This window comes from Lissotriton vulgaris, chromosome 5, assembly GCF_964263255.1.
Source record: "Lissotriton vulgaris chromosome 5, aLisVul1.2, whole genome shotgun sequence".
Classification (NCBI taxonomy): domain Eukaryota; kingdom Metazoa; phylum Chordata; class Amphibia; order Caudata; family Salamandridae; genus Lissotriton; species Lissotriton vulgaris.
Window position 1 is genome coordinate 901,792,129 of NC_141693.1, and position 26,106 is coordinate 901,818,234.

The 26,106-nt window shown below is 48.2% G+C and overlaps 1 protein-coding gene across 2 annotated transcripts in view; it reads right to left on the reverse strand.

Moving 5' to 3' along the window:
- BTAF1 (B-TFIID TATA-box binding protein associated factor 1) overlaps nt 1-26,106 on the reverse strand; it is a 1,094,445-nt gene that overhangs the window by 56,476 nt on the left and 1,011,863 nt on the right. For both annotated transcript variants that reach the window (XM_086922506.1, XM_086922505.1), the window contains exon 34: nt 22,050-22,202. In XM_086922506.1, the coding sequence (XP_086778632.1) occupies nt 22,050-22,202 (153 nt within the window). The remainder of the gene's footprint in view (nt 1-22,049; nt 22,203-26,106) is intronic.

Here is a 26,106-nt window from a genome sequence, read left to right on the forward strand (position 1 = left end):
GTGGTGCTGCGGTGGCATGCCTTGAGGAGTCGTCTCGAAGGGGAGGGAATAGCCCCCTCCGGACGATCTACAGCACCCACCAGTCCGAAGTGACAGCGCGCCAGTGAGAGTGGTGATGGCGAACCCTGCCTCCCACTGGCGTCACATGAGCCGAAAAGTACGGACTACGAGGGTTTAGAGGCAGATGCTGCGGGGGAGGGAGTGGACTGACCTCGCCGGTTACCCCGACCGCCTCCACAGCCGCCGCGGCGCTGGATGGTAGTCTGCGTTTTAGGCTGGCAGCACGTATGGGGACGCCCCTTCCTTGGCCACAAAAGGAGCGAAAGGCACCCGTTTGCTGGCGCGGGGCCGAGAGGCCCAAGGACTTGGCTGTAGCCCTGGAGTCCTTAAAGCGCTCAAGCGCGTGGTCTGCCTTGTCGCCAAAAAGGCGACGGCCATCGAACGGCATGTCCATCAGAGTGTTCTGGACATCTGCCGAAAAATTGTCGGATCTCAGCCAGGCGTGCCGTCTCACCGCCACCGTCGTAGCCATCGCTCTGCCTAGCGAGTCAGTGGTATCCAGCCCACACCTGATTGAATACTTGGCTGCATCTCGGCCCTCCACAAGGGCTTGGCCGAGTTTGGCCCATACCTCCAACGGGCACTCTGGCAGCATCTCCGCCACCGTCTCCCACAGAGAGTGGGTGTAGCGGCCCAAGAGGCATGCGGTGTTGGAAGACCGCAGTCCCAAACTAAGGGCGGAGAATATCTTTTTACCATAATTCTCATACCTCTTGGATTTCCTGTCCGGTGGAGCCGTCGGGAATGCGGTCTGGGAATTAGAGGCCTGGATGACCAGATTCTCGGGGTAGGGTGGGAGGACAGGAAACATGGGTCGCCCGGAGCCGGGCGGTGGCGTCTGGCCACGTTCCTATCTACGGGCGAACCCGTAGCGGGCCTGGACCAAGTGCCCAAAAGAACGTCGGTCAAGGCCTCATTAAAGGGCAGCAGAGGCTCAGCCGAGCATGACTGCGGTTTAAGGACCTCTGTGAGGAGGTTAGTCCTCACGGCCGCGAAGGGGAGCTCAAGGCCCAAGGCCTTGGCAGCCCTCGTCAACACCACACCAAAGGTAGCCCCCTCCTCCGAAGCCACGGTACGAGGAGAGACAAAACCAGTGTCTGGAGAGGTGTCCAGGCCACTGGCCTCCCCAAGGTCTCCTGCCCAGTCCTCTTGAGACTGACACTCCCTGGTCAGAGGGTCTTCAGACCGCTCCCAATCCTCCTCTTCACCCATCTCCTGAGACTCAGGGTTGTAATTCAATGGGTTCGGTTCGTAGAAGTGGAAATCTCCAAACGGCGTCGGATGCAGCGCCCAGCGGCGCCGCTCCGACGTCGGAACCGGAGCAAAGGAGGTATCGGGGGCGGCGCCGCCCGAGGACGGCGCCGGAGGTGACACCTGACGGACCGACGCCGGGGGGTCGTAAGGTTCACCGGTGACGATCCAGAGCCCGAGGAAGGTCCAGCGGAGTCCCGCGGCACCGGGCCCGCCGGGGACGCTGGGCCTTGCGGCGCCGGGCCCGAAGGCGCTGGCGGTGTCGGGATCGTGGGGCCCTGCGGCACCGGGCCCGAAGGCGCCGGCGGGGCCGAAGCTCCCGACGGCGTCGGGCCAAAGCCCCCGACCCGCTAGGGCCCCTAGACGGGTCAGCTGGACCCGAAGGCGCCGCGGAGCCCGTCGGAGGAGAAAGGGACCTCATGGCCATGAGGAAGCGCTCAATCTCCTCCGGCGTCCCTCCGGTCCCTGGGCAGGACGCGTGTGGGACTCCGAAGGAGCCGCGTGGGCGGTGTCACCCGAACCCCCGGCCGCATCGCGCGAGCGTCGGGGGGAGCCAGAAGAGCGAGGACGTCTCTTCGACTTCTTGTGCTTCTTATCTGACGAAGACGTCGACCCGGAGGAGTGGTGCCGACTCCCGGAGTTGTGGTGGCTCCGTCCCCGCGACCTGTCCCTCGACCTCCCGTGAGACCGGGACCTCACGCGGCTCTGGGCCGACTGCCGGAGTTCGAGTCGCCTGCGGGACCGCTCCCGCCTGGCTTTCGAAGATAGGGTCTGGCAGTCGGAGCAGGCCTTGCCGTCGTGGTCGACGCCTAAACAGGTCAAACACAGGTGGTGGGGGTCCGTGACCGACATCGTGCGGTCGCACTCCTCACAGTGTTTAAATTCGGGCATCCCTGCGGCACCGATCGGAGTCGTTAGACTTCGAAGAATGATCAAAGGAGATCAAAAAGTTAGTCAAATAGTGACTTTGGGTAACTGCTCTTTCCAGATCTGCGCTGGCTGGCGCGGAAAAAAGAAGAACTGACGTCAGCACGCGGAGGCGGCGTCTAAGTACTCCGACGAATTCATCACGGCGCCCACGACGCCGACGACGGACGCGGAGCCGCAGACGACGCCTACCGACGCGCAAGGGTACTGCTACGCAAAAGTTTCCGGATCCAGTCTGACGCCTGGGGATATTCTAAGGTAAGGAATCTATCACCAACGTGTCTCTTTCAGATAAACAGTTTTGACTGGTCTTTTGTGTCGGTATCTGGGTGAACAAGCTCTTCCTCCACAGTTTTAGGCTTTGGTGCAGTAGCCTTTGGTTTGGTTGTTCTCGGGTAGATCTGTTTAGTGGGTTCGACCGTCTTTTGGGGTTGTACGTCTTTGGCTGGCTTCACAACCTTTTTCGGACCGAGCGGTTTGGTCGCTTCAACAGTGTTTTTAGGTGTTTTAGGTGTTTGAGGTTTCGGCTCGATGCCTTTGTTAGGTTCGAGGTGCTTCGGCTCGACCGCTTTGTTCTGTTCCACCCTAGGTTTCACTTTCGGTTCGACGTTAGTTTTGGGCGTCGGCCTTTTACTTTCGTCGACTGTTTTTGTTCCCTTGTCGATACTCGATGCTAATTTGCTCGATTCGACATGCTTTGTTTTTGGGTTCGATTCGATGTGTTTTTGCTTTTGCGTCGAATCGACGTTTTTTGGCTGCGATGTGGAGTCGACAGCTTTCGGCTTTGAGTTCGACTCGACAGCTCTGATCTTCGATCTTGACTCGACGGTCTTTGGCTTCGAAGGCTGTGTTGGAGCTACGGCCTTAGGCTCGATGACCTGTGACTTAAATACTTTTGTTTTGACAACTTTCTGTCCGAAGACAGTGTTGTCGACGAGTTTCGGTTTCAATGTAACCGGTGCCGTATGGCGTGTCTCAGAGAGCTCTTTCGATATGTTCTTAGCCGGGCGGTATAGCAGGGCTGTAGAACTACAATGCCGATCTTGGCTAAGGCCTGCTGGCGATGCCTCGACCTGAGTCTCTGATATTGTTACAGTGTCTATATGGGGCGGTGTACTCACGGTTCGCCCCTCGTCGTCATCGGAGTCGTCTTCAACAGCTACGATGTTTTGATCGTCTTCCTCAAGATCGACGATTTGGTCTTCCTCCTTGAGGTAATCCTCGGAGTAGTGCTCCAAGTACTGGTCTTTGTCTCGATCCGATTCTTCGGCGCTCACTAGTTCTTCCTCATCTAAGAAATTATCGGGCTCTGGTGCCGACCGCTGCATTTCTTGCCTCGCTGCCCGTCTATTCCGGAGAGTCTGTTTTGACCGGAACTGGGCACAGGCCAGGCAACTATCTTCTTTATGATCTGGAGATAAGCATTTCTTGCACACAGGATGCTTATCAGTGTGCGGGAACTTCGAGTTGCACTGCGGGCAGTATTTGAATGGACTTCGTTCCATCGACGGCTGGTCCACGTGGCGCGAGAAGGCCTAACGGCCCGAATCGACGACCGAAGTGCAATAGATGTTTACAAGGTGTATTGGTACCGAGCGCTAAACAATACCGACGGATCTGAAGGCCTTTTGGCCTTTAGAGAAGAGTTTAGTTAATTCCGAACTTAGAGAGTTGGAAAGTACATCCGAACCCAATGGCGGAAAAATCAATCTGAGGATGAAGAGGATGCCCATGCACACTGTAGTCCGAAGGAGGAGCCACTTATCTCGTGATACTTCGAAGACTCTTCCAGGACAACAATGTGCAATCATACGGACCCAACACTAGGCGGCGATCTATGCACAGTTATGAATTCAGCAGCCAACATGCCTCGAACATGTATTTAAAGGGCGAGGAGTGCACTTCTACACCTGATCAGTCACTGGTTTGCCAGAACATACAAATGCTCCGAATTTAGCATGCATTTTCAAAGGTAACCCAGTGCCAGCTTTAACACCAACTTTCAAGTTGCTAGCTAATGGTAGCGATTTACTTTTAAATAAAGAAGATTGCTGCAGTATGCTTCAGGGATTCCGTACATTGTGATCGTCTCCCAACGTGTAGTCTGTTGTAAAAATGTGCTTTTCCCGCCTCCGCATGGGAAACCCGATGTGTTCATCTGGCCTTCCATTCTGACCTTGAATGCAGAGTTCAACAAGATGAGTCGAATAAGGGCTCTATTGTCCCAGAAAGAAGTTGCCCTTACTTCTTCCCGTGAAACATTTGTCCTTCACGTGGCGCTTTTAAATACTGATCTCCCACTTAATTTTAGCGCTTTGATTCACACAATATTCAATGCCTAGTTGGTAAGAGGCTTGGCACATTTTTTCAAAGTAGTAAGCTCTGGCCTGGTGACTTCATTCCAAACTAATCTGTGATTATTTGCACATATTCTGTGTGGGATCTGTCATTTACCACGGGTAACCTACTGCCACTATGCCATGGTGCCCATCAACAAGATCACCAGGTTACTTCCTTCCAAAATTAAACTACGAGGGTTAACGAGGATTAGCAGGAGAGGTTTTACATTAACCATAAGCCTCAGTCACGTTCAGAAACATCCAGTCAAGTACCAAGTATATTTTATTAGTTTGCTCTCATGCCAATTAAGCAACACAAACCACACATCTAAAATAACCATCAAAAATTAAAACAGATAGTAATAAATAAAAAAAATAATTAGAACAATAAAGCCACTATTTGTTGCATACAACTGGGTTTCTCCGACAATCAGAAAAACATGCACACATACACATGTTAAAATAAATACAATGCAAATACCCATAAAACATGCTAACATGGATACAATATTAAGCTCCAACCCTATTTTGGGTATCCAACAAATTTAGCAGCACAGCCCACCCCAGCTCCAAACATGAAAACAGATACTATACTGGTCAATGATAGCAACCGAGAAAATGGCGACTTGTCAAAGCCATTTGTGCAATATGACAAATTGTACAAGAATGCGTTAAACTTCATTCTTAATACTTGGAATTAAAAAAAACAAAAAATCAGATGGGGCAGAATTGACTACAGCCCTCAGATGATGCAACACCGACAAATAAGTGCAACAGTACATACAAATACACACACTTTAGAACAGATATAAGCAATAAATAGAGAAAATATAGCTACGCCCCACTAATCAATACTGTTGTGCAAATAGCAAGTCACATTATTAAGATCGGGTGCAGGGAAGCTCACCAGCTACAACTGAGTGAAATTTTGCCAAAGCCCAGCAGACCACTATATTATTACAATGCCAAATTATACTTAGGTCGTTAATACAACGGGCCTGCAGATTTCTAAAAACGGGCAACAGTAAGCCTGGTCTTATGTTAGTAAAAGAAGCACAAAAAACAATGATGCAAGAATGATTATACATCAAGATTACAAAAAGGGCAAAAGTCCCTGTCCCTCTCCCTCTGGTTGGACAGGAGACGAGAACCTGGCCCAACTGAACCTTTAGAGGCCATCTCCTTACAGATATACTCTGGATGTCCCTCAAATAAGGTTGAATTACACCACAAAAATCAACTTCCACTAGGCGCTGCAAACTGGTTCGTTTAAGTTAATTGAATCACTATAGAGTGAGTGCTCTTTAATTAAGCATTTTAAGGCTTGGTTTTGTTGAAGCACAGACATGTCTGAGGGAAAATACCAGGTAGGCAGATTCAGGAACGCTTCCACAACTTGTAGGGTATTTACGCATTGTGCCTTGAGTTTCCCTTGCAGGTTAAGAAGTATAAGATACCTCAGGGAACCTTCATCCAATTTCAACAAACCTGCCAAATAATTGAGCAACCTCTTGCTATTTTTGATAAAAATATTAGTGAGTCCCCCATTCTAGTCTCGGCACAATGCTCACTGAGCCAGTGGGTAACCCCACCTATTGTTTCGAGATGGTTGTTTCAATGATTTGCAAATTATTGGTATCTTTTTGTAACAGAACCTCACACCCGTAGAGTAACAAGGAGATTATTTTAGCATTATATGCCTCTCTCAGCACTTCTACTGACTTATGTCCCAAAGCTGAATCTAATCTCAGGAGTGAGCTTCGAATGGCCCTACCACTTGATTCCTGTGATGACACAAGACACTGGAATTCAAGGCTATGGCTAATTAACACACCAAAGTACCTGTATTCCTTAACCACTTCCATTTGGAGGCCACTCAGCCACCATCTGAAACTTGGGGGAGCCTCTTACCATTTGAAAAAAACTATTACCTTTGCTTTATCTGTATTAATGCTTAAATCATTCCCCTTACAATAATGAGAAAAGGCGTCCAATTGATGCTGCAGCCGTACCGGTATTGGAACAAATAGCACAGTGTTGTCTGCATAAACCAATGCAACTAAGGGTTCTGTCATCAACCAGGAGGGAAGGCCCTGACCTGCCTTAAACTCTCCAAGGCATCCGCTATATAGATTGAGAACAGGAGCGGGACCAAAATGCACCTTTCTCAATCCACTGGGTGTACTGATACACCCCCACCCCTCCAAAGTTCTACTCTAGTCCAGGAGTCCTCGTGTAATTGGACCAACAGCTTCAAGAGTCCCAGGGGACCCTTCCATCTGACCATCTTTTCAAATAAAAAGGCTCTGTTTATGGTGTCACACATGGTAGACAAATCGATATAAGCTGCATACAAGGGATGTTTCCGTGAGAGGGCATAATCCTCCACCAGCAGCTTTAATATCACACAGCCATCTGTGATTGAGTACCCTTTCCGAAAATATATTTTTGGTCAGGGGTAAAATTCTAGCTGCACTCACCCAATCTTCCTAAAGGCCTAACAGATATTTCGCAAATTTTTTACTTGTAATATCAGTGAGAAAGTGGCCTATTTCTTGCATTGCATGCCCCCACTTTTTGCTGAATTCTTTAACTGAGTGCGCCCTGGGCTCCTGCTAATCAAGTACCCAGGGCCTATGCTCCTTCCCTAAAATTGCATTGAAGCATAAACCCAATTGGCATCTCTGGCCACATGTCAGTCCCTGGTAAATGGTACCACAAGTATCCAGGGCACTGTGACCAGAGAAGGCCTCTAAGGGCTGCAGCACTTATTGTGCCACCCTTAGAGGCCCTGTACCCTGACACACACTCACTGCCTTTGCAGGCTGCGATTCATGGTGCAGAACAAAGTGAAGAGTGGACATGGCACACATCCCTGTGCGCCATGCCCACAAACCACTGCCCTGGCATAGATCAGTCACCCCTCTAGCTGGGTGCCCTATGCCAGTGGTGAGGGTACAGGTGCATAAGCCCTGTACCTCTGCAGTGCACAAGCCCAATCCTGGGCACTGTAAGTGCAGTGCTGCCATTAAGATTATATGGTGCTGGGAGTTTGTCATTACAAACTTCAAAACACCATAATGGCTACACTAAAAACTGGGAAGTTTGGTATGAAACTTCTCAGCACATTAAACCCACACTGATGCCAGTGTGGGATTTAATGTTAAATGCACAACAGAGGGCATCTTAGAGATGCCCCCTGAAACTTGACCAACTCCTAGTGACCTGACTGAGTGGCTGCTTAGGTTGCCACCAACAGACATGTTTCTGGACCTCTGGGTCGAGAGCCTGCTGCTCTCAGGGCCTGAAACAATGCACATCCAGGGACGAGGTGCCAAGCCTCCTTCCCCAGGATGGGCAGGGTTCACGAAGGGGAAGCTTCAAAGGCATGCCGCCTTTGTGTGCCTCCCCAGACCATTTGCTGCCTTCAGCAACTGGTCCCCACTGGTTCTACCCCCCACTTTGTGCGGGAGAGCCAGCGGTAAAAACAAGTGTGGGAAAGAGGGGTGCCCACGTCTGCCAATGCCACCCCTCAGGTGGGGGAGGCGAGGTAAAGCACAACTCTGACTCCCCGCCATCTTGCGAATGGGGGGGCCCTAGCCAACCAGGGACAGGCTCCTGCCCCCATCCCACTGGAGGGTGGCACGATAGGGGAAATGTCCCAATGCTGGAAATGAGTGTGACCTAGTTTAGGACACCCCCCGCGCCGCACGGCCACCAGCTGCTGCGTGTGCTTCCCGCCTGCCTGCCTCGTTGCCCCGGCCGCCTCCGTGTGACCACGCCCCCTTCCACCGAGCGGCGTGGTCTCGCTGTGCTCGCCTGACCTGCTGCCGTTCTTTTGCTGTGTCCCCCTCTGCTTGAAGAGCTATTTTGCTCATTTGTATTGTTTTTTGTGAATTTGTTTATTTGTTTTGTCGCCTGACTCTCGCTCCCCCCGGTCTCCCCCCTACCCGCTCCCCGCCACTGCCGCTGACCACGCCCCTTTTTCTTCTGTACCCTCCCCGCTCCCGCCTCCCAGCTGCTCCGCCCTCCCTCGCACTTGGCCATATATGGCGACCGTGCGACGCAGGTGAGTGTGACCTAGTTTAGGACACCCCCCGCGCCGCACGGCCACCAGCTGCTGCGTGTGCTTCCCGCCCTCCCTCGCACTTCGCCATATATGGAGACCGTGCGAACGTGCAGCGGTCACGCGCAGCGGGCGCGCCGATTGTGCACCGAAGGCGCGCCAAAGGTAAGCCCGTCTGCGCCTGGACCACGCCCAGCGCCAGGACCCCTGGCCCCCGCCGAAGCAAGACGACCCGCCGGACCTACGACGCCGCAACACTCATCGCACCCAACACCGGCGGGATCCCTGGATGCTACTGAGCCACTCCGAAGCACACCACGGACCCTTCAGCCACGCCTGCAAGTTCACCTGCATCCGGACCTGCCCCGCACCAGCACCCGCCAAGCCGAACACCAGCAGCAACCACCTCAAGTGCATCCTGCTCAAAACCTGCTCCGTCCACAGACACGCCATCGAACTCTGGAACCTCCTCGACACCACAGGTCCTGACGTTGCCTTCCTCACGGAAACCTGGATGAACCACTCCTCAGCGCCCGACATCGCCATCGCCATCCCAGAGGGATACAAGATCACCCGGAGAGATCGCGACATCCAGACTGGAGGAGGCATCGCCATCATCCACAGGGACACCATCCACATCACGACCAACACCGATGACACCCTGACAACCGCCGAACACCTGCACTTCCAGATCCGCACCGACCCGAACACCACCCTCAGAGGCACCCTGATCTACCGACCCCCGGGACCACGCACACAATTCAGCGAGGACATCGCCGACTTAGTCAGCCCGCATGCCCTCCCCTCCGCTGACTACATCCTCCTGGGGGACCTCAACTTCCACCTGGAGAACAACAACGACCGCAACACCATCACCCTGCTCGACAACCTCGCCAACCTCGGACTCAAGCAGCTGGTGTTCACCCCCACCCACCTCGCCGGACACACACTCGACGCCGTCTTCTCATCCAGTAAACACATCGCCTTCGGCCACGCCACTGGACGGACCACAGCTGCGTCCACTTCACCTTCAGAAAAACGACGATCCACCACCACCAGCAACGGGTTGCTCGAAGAAGCTGGAACAAGATCACAGCCGACCAGCTCGCCGCTTCCCTGAGCCAGCACCCTCCCGCCAGCTCAGCGAACCCCAGCCAGGCCGCTGACAACCTCACGAAGTGGATCAGCAGCTGCGCGGACGAACTCGCCCCACTAAGGACCCCGCCCAGCAGACCCGGCAGCAAGAAGGCCCCATGGTTCACCGACAAACTCAAGAGCTCCAAGAAGAGTTGCCGAGCCCTCGAGAAAGCCTGGAGAAGGGAACCAACACCGGACAACATGACCACCCTCAAGCTTGCCACCCAGAAACACCACCAACTGATCCGCGCCACCAAGAAAACTGCTTTCAAGGACCGGCTGGACAACAACGCACAAAACTGCAAGGAACTCTTCAACATCGTGAAAGAGCTCTCCAACCCCAACGCCGGAAACAACAACATCACCCCATCGCAAGACCTCTGCAACTCTCTCGCCTCCTACTTCCACAACAAGATCGCGGACATACACAACAGCTTCAGCGCTCAACCGACGCTCGCCACGACCGAACCACCGCCCCCCACCACCACCATCCGCGCCTGGACTCCGATCAGCACCGAAGACACCGTCCGCATGATGAACTCCATCCACTCCGGATCTCCAACCGACCCCTGCCCTCACCACGTCTTCAACAAGGCCGACGCTGTCATCGCACCCCACCTGCGGGACATCATCAACACCTCCTTCGACACCGCTACCTTCCCGGAGAGCTGGAAGCACGCAGAACTCAGCGCCCTGCTAAAGAAACCTACAGCGGACCCCACCGAACTCAAGAATTACCGCCCCATCTCGCTCCTCCCGTTCCCAGCCAAAGTCATCGAGAAGACCGTCAACAAACAGCTGGCCGCCTTCCTCGAGACGAATGGATCCCTCGACCCCTCACAGTCTGGCTTCCGAGCCAACCACAGCACCGAGACCACCCTCATCGCTGCCACCGATGACATCCGAGCCCTGATGGACAACGGAGAAACAGCGGCCCACATCCTCCTAGACCTCTCCGCGGCATTCGACACTGTCTGCCACCGCACCCTAGTGCAGCGCCTCAGCAACGTCGGAATCCAGGAGAAGGCTCTGGAATGGATCATCTCCTTCCTCGCTGGAAGAACACAGAGAGTCCGCCTACCACCGTACACAAAGCTAACCGTGATCAAGACAGCGGACGCTGTCGAAACGCGTTGGTTTCTTTTTGTTATTTGACCCCCCAATGGATTTATGGAAATAAACTTCAAACTTTCACAGATGTAAGCGACTCATAGCCGTTTTTCTCAGCGACTCCATCCTTCCAGGGAACCGGGGAAAACTTGTTGTAAATTGTTAGCGGTTGGCTCAACCGCAGTAGAAACGCGACCGAGGAAAGAAGCGCCTAACGAAGAGAAAGGGAGCCAAGTGGTAGATATATAATATATATATATAAAACATAAAACCTGAAATATGTACCAGAAAAAAGGCATAACCTGCCTACACATATTTCTACATAGGAATGCATGGGAAAGGAAAAAACCATATGCAGTCTATCCTTGTCATTATGTTGGTCCAAACTGCAGCCAATCAGGCAACAGCAACCCTCTAGAACCTTCTCCTCAGAGCTCAGCACCTCAGATTTTCGTAGCACAAGAGTGACCAAAGAGTCTATGAGGAGAAGAGAGCCTCTGAGGGGAGGAGGGAGGGTGGGTCGCGTGTGAATCTATTAAAGTCACCAATACTGGAGAACCACCTGTTTACAGGTAAGTAACAATTGTTTTCTCCAGTATTAGGGTGTCTTTCATAGATTCACATGCTTGAATATAGAATAGATAGCAGTCAGCACCAAAGAAAAGTTTCCATATTTACAAAGCTGAAAAGCATATGTATGGAGTACATATATATAGCAAACAGTCAATAAATACTTGGAAACCAATAGGAGGAGGGTAGAACAGAGGTTCACCTTATTGAAAAAGATTACGAAGCACAGCTTGTCCTACTGCGGTATCCGCTTCATTCATGGCATCTAGGCAGTAGTGTTTCGTAAACTGCTGGACCACGTGGCTGCTCTGCAAATTTGATGCAGCGGGACACCGGCAAATAAGCCAGTGGAGGACGCCATTGATCTGGTAGAATGGGCTCTCACCGAAGACTGCAGAGGTTTACCTGCCTTTTGATAGTAGAAAGCAATGGCCGAAGACCCCCAACGGGCTATAGTAGGTTTGGTAACTGCACACCCTTTGTGAAAACGTCCATAAGCCACGAAGAGTTGGTCAGATTTGCGAAACTGAGCCGTTCTGCTGATGTAGAACTTCAAGCACCGTTTAATGTCTAAGGAGTGCAAGCGTTGTTCCGCAGGAGACTGCGGGTTAGCAAAGAAAGCCTTCAGAACAACAGGTTCATTGATGTGGAAATCTGAAGGTACTTTAGGCAGAAAAGTAGGGTTAGTGCGAAGCACCACACAATTTGACTGAAACTGAAGAAACGGAGGATTGATCGTAAATGCATGAATGTCACTTACTCAACGAGATGACGTTAATGCAAGGAGAAGAGCAACCTTCCAGGTGAGATACTTTAGGTCAGCTCTATGTATTGGCTCAAATGGCGTTTTCATTAATTGTGTTAAAACAACGTTAAGGCGCCAAGCAGGAGGAGGGCGCCGAATTGGTGGAAATTTACGAAATAGTCCTTTGAAAAATTGGGGTATTATCCTAGAAGAACAGAGGGAGGTGGAGCCATCCTGGCGGAAGCGTGAAATTGCAGCCAGAAAAACATTTAAAGTGGCATGAAACAATCCTGACTGAGCCAATTGAAAGAAGAAAGGGAGGAGCTGTGCAGGCGTTGCACGTATGGGATGAACACCGGCAGCAGCACACCAATGGCAGAATCTCTTCCATTTCAACTTGTAGGTCTTTATAGTTGAAGGAGCTCTGGCCTGAGCAAGGACGTCTCGACATTCTTGTGGAATGGCTAGATGGGCAAATTCGCAGTGTTTAGGTTCCAGGCTGATAAGCTCAGAGAAGAGGGGTCCGGATGGTAAATTAGACCCCTGTCCATGGAAAGAAGATCCATCCGAGGATGTAGAAGGATGGACTCGCATTGGGATAGAAGAAGCAACTCCGAGAACCATGCCTGTCGAGGCCACCTGGGAGCAATGAGAAGGATGTGGCAGGGTTCTTTCCGCATCTTCCAGAGCACCCGAGGCACTAGAGGGATCGGAGGAAAGGCGTAAGCAAACAGATTGGACCAGTTCATCAAAAGGGCATTGCCCTGTGACCCTTTGTGGGGATGCCAACTTGCGTAAGCTGGGCATTTCCGGTTCTCTAGTGTGGCAAAGAGATCCAGTGTCGGGCACCCCCAGCGACGAAAGATCATTTCGAGTGTTGGTTGATATAGCTCCCACTCGTGGGTTGATGATCGGGATCTGCTGAGGGAATCCGCCAGGTCGTTGGATATCCCTGGGAGATGAACTGCGGTGATTGTGATTTGGTGCTTGAGTGACCAGTCCCAAATCGACTGTGCCAGTCAAGACAGTACTGGCGATTTTGTTCCGCCCTGCTTGTTTATGTAATGCATGCAGGTTGTGTTGTCTGTTTGTATAAGGACTGACTCTCCTTGAAGCACGGGTTGAAAAGACTTGAGCGCTAGAAATATAGCCATGAGCTCCAACTTGTTGATGTGCCAGGCTTTCTGAGGCAGAGTCCATTTTCCTTTTATGGACAGGTCTTGGAGGTGTGCTCCCCATCCCTCCAAAGATGCATCCGTTGTGAGCGTGAGATCTGGAGTGACGGATAGGAATGATGTCCCTGCTGCAAGATTTACCGGCTGTGTTCACCATTTGAGCAATGTTTTCATGCGAGTCGTGACACAAATTAGATCGTTGAAGGATCCGGTGACCTGAGGCCACTGTCCGTCTAATTCTTCTTGAATGGGACGTGTACGCAGTCTGCAATGTGGGATGAGTGCGATGCACGATGACGCCATCCCCAGAAATGGCTTCAGCAGCCGGACTGAAACGTACTGGTTTGATAGTAGAAGAGATACTAGACGAAGAATCCTTTGTTGACGTTCCAGGGACACAAATGCTTTTGCCAGAGTGGTATCCAATGTGGCCCCTAGAAAATCCTTGCAAGGAGTTGGGCGTAATTGGGACTTTTCCAGGTTGAGAGACAGTCCCAAGGAGCGAAACACCCTCTGACAAAGGGATGTATGGTGAAGCAGCTGTGCGCAAGACTGCGATTTCAGGAGGCAATCGTCGAGATATGGGAATATCTGGACACCTTGGAGGCGTAGATAGGTCATTACAGGAGCCAATATCTTGGTAAAGACTAGAGGGGAGGAATGAAGGCCAAATGGCAATTCTTTGAACTGGAAATGTTTCTGCCCCACCCGAAATCGCAGAAACTTCCGATGACGTAGGAGTATTGGAACATGGAAGTAGTCGTCTCGGAGGTCGATAGTCATGAAATCTCCGACTAAGAGCAAATGCAAGATCTCTGTAAGCGTTAGCATGCGGAAATATTGACTCTTGAGATAGTGGTTGAGCGCTCTCAAGTCCAATATTGGTCTCCATTCCCCGTTCTTCTTGACGATTAGGAAAAAACGGGAATAAAACCCCTTCCCTCTTTGATACTTTGGCACTACCTCTACTGCACCCTTCTGATTCAGAAGTTGAACTTGATGGGAAAGTTCCTTGAGGTGAGGATGTGGCGGCCCGGAAGGTGGAGTTGGAGGAGGGATTTTGACGAATTCCAATGCATGGCCCTTTTCTACAATGTCTAGCACCCAACGGTCCGAGGTGATGGAGGACCATTGAGAACCAAACAGGGAGATTCGACCTCCAATCTGCTGGGTTAAAGGCAAGTTATTGTCTTATTAGAAGATCCTCTGTAAGAGGTTTTCCCTCTATAGGTCTTGGCCGGCTGTTGACGAGACGACTTCTGTCGGTTACTGGAGTAACGCTAGTTGTTTTGGTTATAGGAGCGATATTGATTGCTTCCTCCCTGAAAATTGGAATTGGTGCCTCGTCCTCGAGCACCCCGAAAGGGCTGTTTCTTAAAATGAAGCGTTCTCAAGGCATCTGCAGTGTCCGTGTCCTTTTTTATGGATTGTAACTCCTCATCAAAGTGTGCTCCAAAGAGTGATTCGCCATCATATGGCATATCGAGAATTTTAGCCTGAACTTCCTGATGGAAGGAGGTGGAGCGCAACCAACCTTGCCTACGTAAGACAGCCGCTCCAGCGAGCTGTCGGAATCCAGTGCAGGCTAAATCTACTGCACAATCAATCAACTCTTCAGACATTCTTTCTCCTTACTGAAGAAGTTGCAATGCTTCCGCCTTAGAAGCATCCGGAAGCAACGCCACATAGGTGGTCATATCTGCCCAAATTTGGCGGTCGTATCGACCCAAGATGGCCATAGCATTAGCCACTCTCACCGTAGTGGAAGACATCGTCGAGAACTTGCGCCCTATAGCATCAAGGAGACGGCCCTCACGGTCCGGAGGCGTTGTAATAGTGGATACAGGATTCCGGGTTCTCGCTGAGCTGCCTGTGTAACAACCGAATCTGGCTTCGGCTGGCCAATGAGGTATGCTGGAGACCCGACCGGCGCCTTATATTTCTTTTCTAATCATGGTAATTGGGCAGGCAAAGAATTTGGCGTTTTCATTAGTTTCACCCCTTCAGCCCAGATGAAATCTATAATTGGAACAGTATGAATCTGTTTGAATGGTTGACTCTTGAAATCGTAAAGGAAACAATCTTCCTCTCTTTGGACTCGTGGCAACTTAAAACGCTGAGTCGCTCTGTCCATTAACTGATGGAAGCTAGCAATATCCACCGGAGGAGAATCCCTTGCCGTCACTTGAGATAGGGATGGTTTTTGCGCCCGATAGTCATCCCACTCTGCCATGTTATCATCACCATCCACATCTGTAACCTCCCCATCTTCTCGATCAGGAGGGTTCTCCTCGTCATCATCAGGATACACAGTTGCGTGTACTTGATTTGATGTGCGTCTCTGAGTGACAGCAGGCGGTGGAGCTGACAGTTCCATAATAGGGGTTAAGACTGAAGGAACTGTAGGCACTTGTGGTGATGGTGGGAAACGCCTGTTATAGTCATCTAACATACTTTGGAGGTTAGAGATAAGCGACAAACGTAACGTCGCAGTCGGAATTTGAGTCGGAACCTCATCCTCTTGGCCATACTGCTCCTCATCATCATTACTGAAATCTTGACATTTTATGATTAAATCTGATGGACTATGAGCCTCAGTGAAAGATTCATGTACATCCTCCTCAGACTCTTGATCTGAGTCTGTAGCAAACAAAGGCGAGGGAGGCAGTGCATCACCAGGAAGTGCAAGCTGGTTACTTAGAACCATACTACTTTGTTGAAGAGTGTCAACATTGGCTAAACTGCTGGAAGACAGTGGCAATAAAGGCAGAGAGGCAAATGTAGACGGCATCGTAGACGGAACTGTCTCTTCTACATTTTGAGACTCCATCGTCGATGGAAATCTTTCCGTTGATGGTGCTGTCGTCAGCATAGACAATGATGTGGTCTTTTTGGTCTTCGTCGACGAAACCGTCGTCAACGATGAGCTAGTCGACGAGGCTGTCGTCGACGGAACCTTCGTCGATGTAGACGGGACCTTCGTCGACAGCAATGGCTTCTTCATCTTCTTCGTCGACGGAGCAGCGGTCGACGGAACACTTGTCGACGAAACCAGCATCTTAACACCCTTCGTTGACGATGATCTAACGGTCGACGGAGGAGGTTTCTTTGTCGATGACGATGAAATTGGAATAATCGACGACACAGTCTTAGAACTGAGAATTACCTTCATCGACGACGTCGACGAAAGGGCTGTAGACGATCCAGAAGCAAGCGTCGTCGTGACTGTCGTAGTTGATTTCGAGCCAGAGACAGCCAATTTCGTCGACGGGACTGTAGACGACACCGTCGTCGACGGAAAATCAGTTTTCTTCACAGAAAAACCTGAGGAAGTTGCAGTAGGAGCCTGAGAGCCAGGTCTCGTGGGCCCAGAAGTAATAGGAAATGGTGAAGACACCACAGGGGCCAAAGAAAGAGAAATGTTCCTCTTTTTTAAAAATGGAGAAGGCAACTCCTGCACACTACCACGTTTGGAGGCTGCTTGGGAATGGCCAGAAATAAGACTTTCAGCATCAGAAAAGTACATGATCCTTATCCTTAAGTCTTTGAAGCCAGAGGAGTAAACGGCCTTCCCTGTCCTTTAAAGTCTTTGTGGAGAATGTTCTACAGAACTTACAGCTCCCCACCTCATGGTCCGGGTAAAGACAGTAAATACACTCACTGTGTGGATCCTCTAAAAAAAGTCTTAACTTTCCACAAGAAGAACATGCTCTAAAAAGAGACTTCTTATTTGTAGACATGTTGAAAAACCAGGAAAAACCTGAAGAGAAAACTGAGCAGAGCTCAGGGAGACTCCCTTACACACGACGTGCGGTAGAAAATCTAAGGTGCTGAGCTCTGAGGAGAAGGTTCTAGAGGGTTGCTGTCGCCTGATTGGCTGCAGTTTGGACCAACATAATGACAAGGATAGAGTGCATATGGTTTTTTCCTTTCCCATGCATTCCTATGTAGAAATATGTGTAGGCAGGTTATGCCTTTTTTCTAGTACATATTTCAGGTTTTATGTTGTTATATATATATATATATATATATATATATATATATATATATATATATATATATATATATATATATATATATATATATATATATATTATATTATTGCTATTTTATTTACTGTGGGACTCCCACTCCGACGACGGGGAATATTCAAGCATGTAAATCTCTGAAAGACACCCTAATACTGGAGAACTAGTGTTGGGCTCAGGTGATTACAAGTTGCTTCTGTTCCAAGAAATTCGAGGCACAAGGTTGTACGACTCCTACTCTTGGTAACATTGCGCATGGTCATCAACTCCATTTTCAGATTATTTTGCCGTGGGTATGTGAGAATTTTAGAATGCTGTATATGTTAGCAATGAGATGGCCTTGCGTTAGGTAGTAAATAAAAAGTAAGAACTGCAATCTACACAAGATTGATTGGGGAGGAGGGCAGGTGCACATGAATCTACAACACAACATGCCAAGAACAGATGCCTACAAGGTAACAAAACCCGTTTGAGGCATGCCTAACTGTAGATACACATGCTTCGCATAGACTGTAAAGTAGTTCCTCTCCCAAGGTAGTGGTTAATTTGTGAGTGTTGAAGTTGTTTGAAAAAGAGTTTTAAGTACCGCTTGACCAACATTTGCCTTTTGATGTGCAAATACGTCCACAAAATAATGAGTTGTAAAATGATGTGGAGTACATTATGTAGCTGCTTTACACATTTCATCAATAGGTATGTTCCCCAAGAAGGCCATGTAAGCTCCAACTTTCCTAGTAGAGTGAGCTTTTGGGGTATTAGGTTGAAGTTGTTTAGCTTTTATATAGCACGTTTGGATGAATTTAACTATCCATCTTGAAATGCTTAATTTCGAAACTGCCTTTCCAGTGCAAGGAGGGGCAAAGGCAACTAACAACTGTTTTGTTTTTCTAAATGATTTAGTCCTGTCAAAATAATAGATTAGTGCCCTTCTAACATCTGATGTGTGTAGTACCCTTTCTGCAACTGTGTCTGGTTGCGGGGGAAAAACAGGTAAATCAATAGATTGATTAATATGTAGTCAGCAAGTGACAACAGGGTGCTTAAGCAAGCTGAGGAATTTGCACAAGTTCCTTGTGCTGCTTCCAGAAGACTGCCGCAAAATGGAAGTCCATGCGATGGTCACCTCAAAGCTGGACTATGCAAATGGCTTATATTTGGGCCTACCCAAATATTTGATTCATCGTCTGCAGACCGTGCAGAATGCCGTGGCACCTGTCCTAGCTATCTTAAAGCAAGACTTCCTAGATATGAACAGGCGAGACTCTTACGGTCAAACTCCCTACTCTGGGAGGCAGGACCTTTTCAGCAAACACGGTGAAGCTGTGGAACGCCCTACCGCCTGCCATTCAGTCGGCAACATCAGAGATTGGTTTCAGGAAACATTTAAAAACTTGGCTTTTTAATCAAAAGATCGGATCCACCGGCTTTACTTATTGTTTACTTTGAGCTGCTCACATAGCGCCGGGACACCTCCTTGCGAGGTAGCTGTTTGCGCTTTAGAAATTTCTGTATCATTATTATTATTATTATATGAAAATTAGAAACCACTTTTGGTAGGAATTTTGGATTAGATCTGAGCACTACTCTATCACAATGTAGTTGAAAGAAAGGATCAAGAGTTAACGCCTGAATTTCACCGACCCTTGTAAGAGAAGTAATAGCTATTAAAAAAGCAAGTTTCCATAAAAGGTGCTGCAATTGACAAGAGTGTAATGGTTCAAAAGGAGGACCCATCAGTCCTGTTAGGACAATGATTACATTCTATGCTGGGGTAGGTGGAATCCTAGGAGAAATTACCCTTTTAAGTCCCTCCATAGACATTCATGTCTAAAATCTCAGCAACTTGTTTTAACATGTCTGCGAATGAGGAGCTTACATCTGAAGCTAACCCAGCAGGAGACATATGGCCAGAGGCTGGAGATGATTCCAAACTACTTGCATTACCAAACTAAAAAACCCAACTGGTGTCCAAAGGGGGTGGATCTGAGTGGGAGAGAAATACATCCTCTCCTTCACCTACATATTCAATTGGCCGAGAATATTAGGAGGTGGGTCCACAACGAGCCCAGAATCGACACCTGAGTCAGCCGGCTCTATAAGCACTATTTCTGAGGCTGCACAGCGTTGAGTGTGCCCTCATCGGCATTAGAGAGGGAAAGTGGTGAGGCATCATGTGGCGCAATCAACATCGGATGAACGCCTGCTGCCAACGAAAGCGGAAGTCTTGGAGGGCTCTGCACCATTAGTGCTATTAACAACATTGGGAATTCGGAACCAAACACTGAAGGTAATAACCCTGAAGGGTGTCAACCGGCGTGGATAGTGATATGGCATCCGGTGGCCTGACTGACGCCGAGGGTGAACCTGTAGCCGTTGTAACAGTCTTGGCATCCTGTACCATAGAAGATGGCCAAAACTGCCAGAGGTACCACTTCTCTGGATCAGCGTGGCATCCCAGAAAAGAAGAAACTGATGTCAGTGTGTCGGAGGGTGTCTTATATGGATTTCGGTGACATCGGACGACATTGATACAGAGTCACGTGATGCTATCTACCGACATGCAGGGGTGCTGCTTCTGAAAAGTTTCCCGATCCTCTCCGGTGCCTGGAGGGAATTCAAAAGTTAAAGAATTGGCAGCTAGACATTTCTATTAGATGTCCCATTACACTATTGTCATTTACATTATCACCCTAGGACAATGTTTGCAGAGGGTTACTGACTACCACCTGGGGCTATGCATGGAGAAGTCCTAGTCTAGAACCTTCCAAGCTTGGAAGGGAGCACGTTTTTCCAGGATTTCCCACTGCTCCTTGTCATATCGCCTGAGGAACTCTACTGAATGGGATGCAAGGATTGTATGGCATGCACGGCAGGAGATTTGACTTCCTCATTCCCTGCAAACATCTGCTGTCAGCAGCTGCACCACATAGTCTGGTTCTAGACAATGTGTGCAGAGAAGTCTGTGTGGAATCTGGCTCCTTCTACTTTTTATACTGACAGAAAAGAAAGGGAAAACAGACATTGGATTCCTGGACAGTGCTTTGCTGCTGTTCTAAGCAGAGGAGCTATAAGAAATATATATTCGTGTCCTGCTCCAGGGCGAAATGGAAGCCTAGTTCTGGTCTTCAATGACATAAAGGCTCAATTCTGATCATATTGCTCCTATAACAGATATGTTGGACACAGTCTTCTGAAAGCGAGGAAGCCTAAGGTGACTAGACAGTGATGCCCGTCAACGACATAAGTTCTTCAAACTGGCCCTTCTTCATACAAGGGTAGAATGTGTTAAGACTCCTGATTCCGATAGCTCTTTCTGGAGGGATTGTTGGATACTCCCATAAGTAATAAACAGTTGATGGACCTTGATCTGAATTGTGTTGAGCTTTGCATACTCTTCTCATCTTCCTTGAGAATAATTTGCAGAGATTAATGTATTCCTCACACATCCTTGGTGAAGAAGGAAGAGCAACTTACCACCTCTGCAACATGCCTCTCAGGTACAATATCTCTTGGATTCAGCATGTTCCCCTCCCTTACTTGTTTCTTGCTTCCTTCTCTTATCGACTACTTTGTTCTGGGTATCTTGCATGGGTGTTATGGATGTTGAGGTCAATACTGCTGTACCCCTATTGACACTGCCTTTTACGAGAGTATGATGTCGGAATCGCTGAAGAATTGACTGCTAAGAATAACATTGAGGACAAAGACGTCATCGCAAAAGGATCTTTGCTCAGAAAAGCTCAGTGTCTTGTACCAGGACGTCAAAATAAATGCCAATGGTTGAATGATAAGGCACCTAATGTCAAGGCAGAGCAGGTATAAAACCCTGGGGTCAGACAGGTACTCAGAATAAGAATTAGTGAGACATCAGCAAAAACCCTGGGGATTTAGAAGCCACAATATCCCTCACCTATTGGGGCTTGGGACCTAATTCATTGAGAATGGTAACCATTTGAAGGACATTCTAAGAATTGTATTTTCTACAACTAGTGCTCAGATTTAAAGTGCATTAAACGCCTTCCCTCCCTCCTTGATTTGATCAAGAATGAAATGCAGATTTCACAACTGACTCATCCAGTCACAGCCAGCAGATAGTCTGTATGATACTTTTCTGAAATATTGCTATGCCACATTTGCCACAAAAGCCAAAGTGAGCCCTCCTTCACTTTCCAAATTTCCAAAATGAAGTACTCAGGCTGGTACGGGTACTACTGGGAACCTTCAGTTAACAAGGACAGCCTTCAGCCAGGAAAGCACTGTAAATATTCAAAAGTAGACTTAAGAGAAAGCTTGCGGTTTCCGCTTGTGCACTAACATTTATAGCAGGTCTAAGGAAGGAAAGGGTCAGATCTTGTCACTGGTAAAGGTAAGCTGAACTGAATTTAGAAAGGAGTCCCTCGGCAAGACTTTTATTTAGACTTTTATTTAGAGACCCAACATATTCCAATCATGGCGGGGTAGACTAACCAAACATTTTATTTCATAAACAGTCCCATGGTGGTGCACAGCAGTCCAAAGAGAATTGAAAAACTGGTTGGAAACCCACTCAACTAAAGAATCCATAAAATATATCAGTATAATTTTTCGTGAATTATCAAGCGATAGTCTGATTTGTGTTCTAGAGGTACAAAAAAAACTTACTTGTTTCAAAGCGGACAGTTTTGGAGCATGTCTAAGGTCACGAAGGGAAGAACTCTGAGCCATCAGCTGCTCAGTAATTCGCTTGTACTCAGGATGCTGAGGTGTCAAAACCAATGCTGGGTGGTTACATAATTTCCGTAAATACTGAAGTGCCTTGAGTAGAGGAAATAAAAAAGTGTTTCTAATAAAACAATTAAAGATAATGCAAATATTTACAATATCACACATCAATAGTGGAGTGGTATTAGCACAGCCGACTATGAAACAAAAAATAAGCATAATTTCGTTGTTGATAGAGTGTGGAAATAATACCCACCGGACTGCAGGGGTTGTAGACTGAAAAAGCAAGTTGCCAGTAGTCCGTTTTGTGTTCCTCCTGAGCAAAAGAGTGAGTTATACTGGCTTTGGTGGCAGGGAGATTTAAGTTGAAGGCTGCTTGAGTCATACCTTAATTTAGGAGATAAATTCACCTTTTTTCTACAAGATTCATAGATTTTTCCCTGGACAACGAATCTGAGAAATTGGTCTTGATCAAAAAGAAAGTTCATGATTTTTAGAGCCTTGTTGAAAAATGTAGAACAAAACCTATTTCAATTTGGATCCAATCTCAGATTTGTCACCTTGGAAATCTCCCTAGGCATCAGACTGGATCTGGAATTTGTTTGTCCATGCTCCTTAGCCAAACTGGCAACTGATGAAACTAGAACTTATGCAACCACAGATTCCCCAAAGGATTGCTGGAAGTGGAGCAGCAGCTCTTTTTAAAAACGGTTTTGTTTTAGTCATACCAAGAAAAATAAGTATGATGTATCTTCATCTATGCATACGAGTCTATCAGGCAAAGGCCTGGGGCCCAAATTCCCTTGGCACAAGTGTCAGGTTTATACAGCACTTAAACATACAGACCAAACTTGAACATATTAGACAGCCAAACATTGAGACTTCCAGTGACTAGGCAACAAATATAGAACAGGCAAAACATTACCTACAAAACAGCTCATCTTTTGCTTTTAATCAACACGGAAGAAGTCAGAGGCCCTCTTTGAAATGGTTAACACACACTCATTGAGGGCATTTGGACACCAGGATTATCTAGCACAATGGTGGACTAAAAGAATGACCTCACACTTTGGAAAAGCGGACTTTGAAGGCAGCAGAGGGGCACGCGACGAGGAACGAACCACGCGCTCCATAAGGCAGCGGGGCCAAGTACAGGCTCACCGGCACGCCCTTCACCCAGGTGTTTAAAGTTAGTAACATACTTCCCGTCCCACGGGACGCGCGCAGGAGCACGCCGGGAGAAGCCCGGGACAAGGGCGGGACCGTTTATGGCCATCCGGGGCTGGCAGAGGCTGGGCCATCCCTCTTGGTTGTTCACCCGTGAACCCCAGGACTTACTGGACATATTAGTAAGACTGTTCTATTTTATTACTCTATTTCTATTTTCTTTCTGCCTATAGAGTATTTTGGCCTCAAGAGTATATCTGCACGTGCATTCTAACTAATAATATCCATCATGGACGCTCTGCCAATATTGGCTAGGAAATCCCTTGCTGGTGGGTCTGTACAGGTAACACTATACCAATTTATTACAAGGGCGGCGTCTGTTTTAGAGCGCGAAATCGCTCTTACTGAGCGGAGCATATCCGCTGAACTGCTGAAAAAACGCTCCTCCCTGGGTCACATACAGTCAGTAAAGTCTCCTCCCGACTTGGTATTGGCTTCGGACTGCTCCTCTGAGATTGGTATACCCTTACAGCTCCAAGAGCTACCAGATATACCAATTCGAAGCAGGCCATCTAATCAGTTGGATACTAGCTCCTGTTCTCAAACAGATTTCCTCAGTTGAACCGATAAGTTCAGTAACCATCGACCACACCAACAAGGGAGAAAAACAACCACTCACTAACAATCTTGGAGCAGGCCAACTACCCAAAGTGAATGCTGGGCGAAACAGACGTAAGGGCAGATGCACTAAACCAGCCAAACCAGCAATGAATCCGCCAAACATTAAAATCCCATTATTAAGTAAATGCGAGCAGTGTAATTCATGTACTAAAACATTCTGTACACAAGATCTGCTGAGTGACCTAGAGAAACTGCTTAAATCTTTGGTCATACCACTTGTTGAGAGGGTTAAAAGGTTGGCGGAGCAACTGGGGTCTCTTCAAGAGACAAATCTAGCAAACTCTGAATTGCTTTAAACAATAGCTGGTAATAATAAACACTCATCTGCTGACCCAATAGAAACGGTTCCATCCCATCCTATTCAAAATTCAGAACCCTTGCCCATCATTAGAAATCCCTCCCCCTGTATTCAGTCAGAGACTATTGCCCGGGTTCCAACAAAAAAAGCGGTAACCAGTGACAAAGGAACAAAAAGCAATCATGGCTACGAAAAGAATGAAGTTCCAAACTCTTCTCACACAGGGCAAACCCCACCTCGATTTGACCAACATATTGACCTTCCGCCACAGGCAGAACCCTATGTAATTGTACTCACCGGTGTACCGGAACTGCCACCAGGGAAATATGAGGCTCACCAGGACCTAAGAAACAAGGTAATACACTGGCTAAGTGTAAACAGATCCCTACCACCCGAAATAGACGGTGAGATTTTGCTTGTCAGAAGATTAGGGTGGGTAGGAAGGAGGCCAAAAGACACACAGGGGATTGCATTATCATTAATTTTAGAGATTGCAGGGCAACCAATTACATCAGAGACTGGTTTCCTGAGGGATATGGGGGGATATATCCACCAGGGATTTAAGCTATTTTTATCCACGTGCCTTAATAGGGACAAATCCCAGACCCCTCCATACCCCACCCGGAGCATGCAACGCTCTTCCTCCAATGTTACCACCTTTAATCAGTTTGCCCCACTTGAGGGAATGGAGGGAGTAGACTGACGTTTGAGTAGGAAAACGGATATGGGGGTGGATCATGTACAATCTGTATCCGATTCTACCCTACCCTCAAATGAGGATCCAGGAGGGCTTGATGCTCTGCGGAATGTAGGGGAGATCTCTAACGATAATAACACTACCCCTGCAGATTATCGGCTCTTGTCTTGGAACCTAGCAGGGCTAAAAGACAAAATGGCCCTTCCTGATTGGTTAGACCTGGTTAAACAATATAAAATCTTGTGTTTCCAGGAAACTTGGTCGGTGAAAGAGTACAATTTACTAGGATACCAAACTTTTAATACTCCGGCCACTCTTACCTGCAGTGGAAGAAATAAAGGGGGTTTATGTACCTATATTGCTAATACCGCAGACATAATAGTTCACAGCTTTACTTCAGTAGACTGCTACCAGATTTTAGTAGTGAGTTGGCCGGGCCAGTATAGAGGGATAATCATAAATTTCTACAATAACGCTCACCGCTCTACCTGGGAGGAATTAACGACTAATATCAGGAACTCAATCAGAGAGTTAGAAAACTCAAGAGAGGGGGACCTCTTACTTTTATGGATGGGGGATTTTAATTGCTCCCTCTGTACTTCCCATGTCACTGGCATGTGCCCCATTATGGGCAAAAGGGAGGAATCTCTAACACACTTTGTCCACTCCAAGATAGGGGACTTGCTTAATGCATTAATATACAAGTTTGACCTGCGCTTTATTAATGAATGTTGCTCACCAGAAGCAAACTTTAAGCCGACCTTCATTGGTAGAGGGGCCAACATGCTAATTGACTTCACTCTTTTATCGTCCAGATATCAATCACTTGCAGCATCTTGGGAGACGAGACACTCATTTTTGCCATGAGTGATCATTATCCTATCTCGTTTTGATTGAACATAGTGGCCCGACAAGCAACTACTAAAACTAAATATTCTACTCCTATCAGTCTAGTCAGCAAAAATGGTTGTACAATTAGATGGGCCAAGGTAGATCCCAAACAGTTCACCCAAAAATTAGTATCGAAAATGTATGACCAACTACTTACCTGTCTTTCTACAACAGTGGGAAATTCTCAAGTACTTGATGCATTTGGTAAGATCATAAATGAGATAAAGAAAGACCTGTCTCGACAATATAAAACTCAGGCCAAG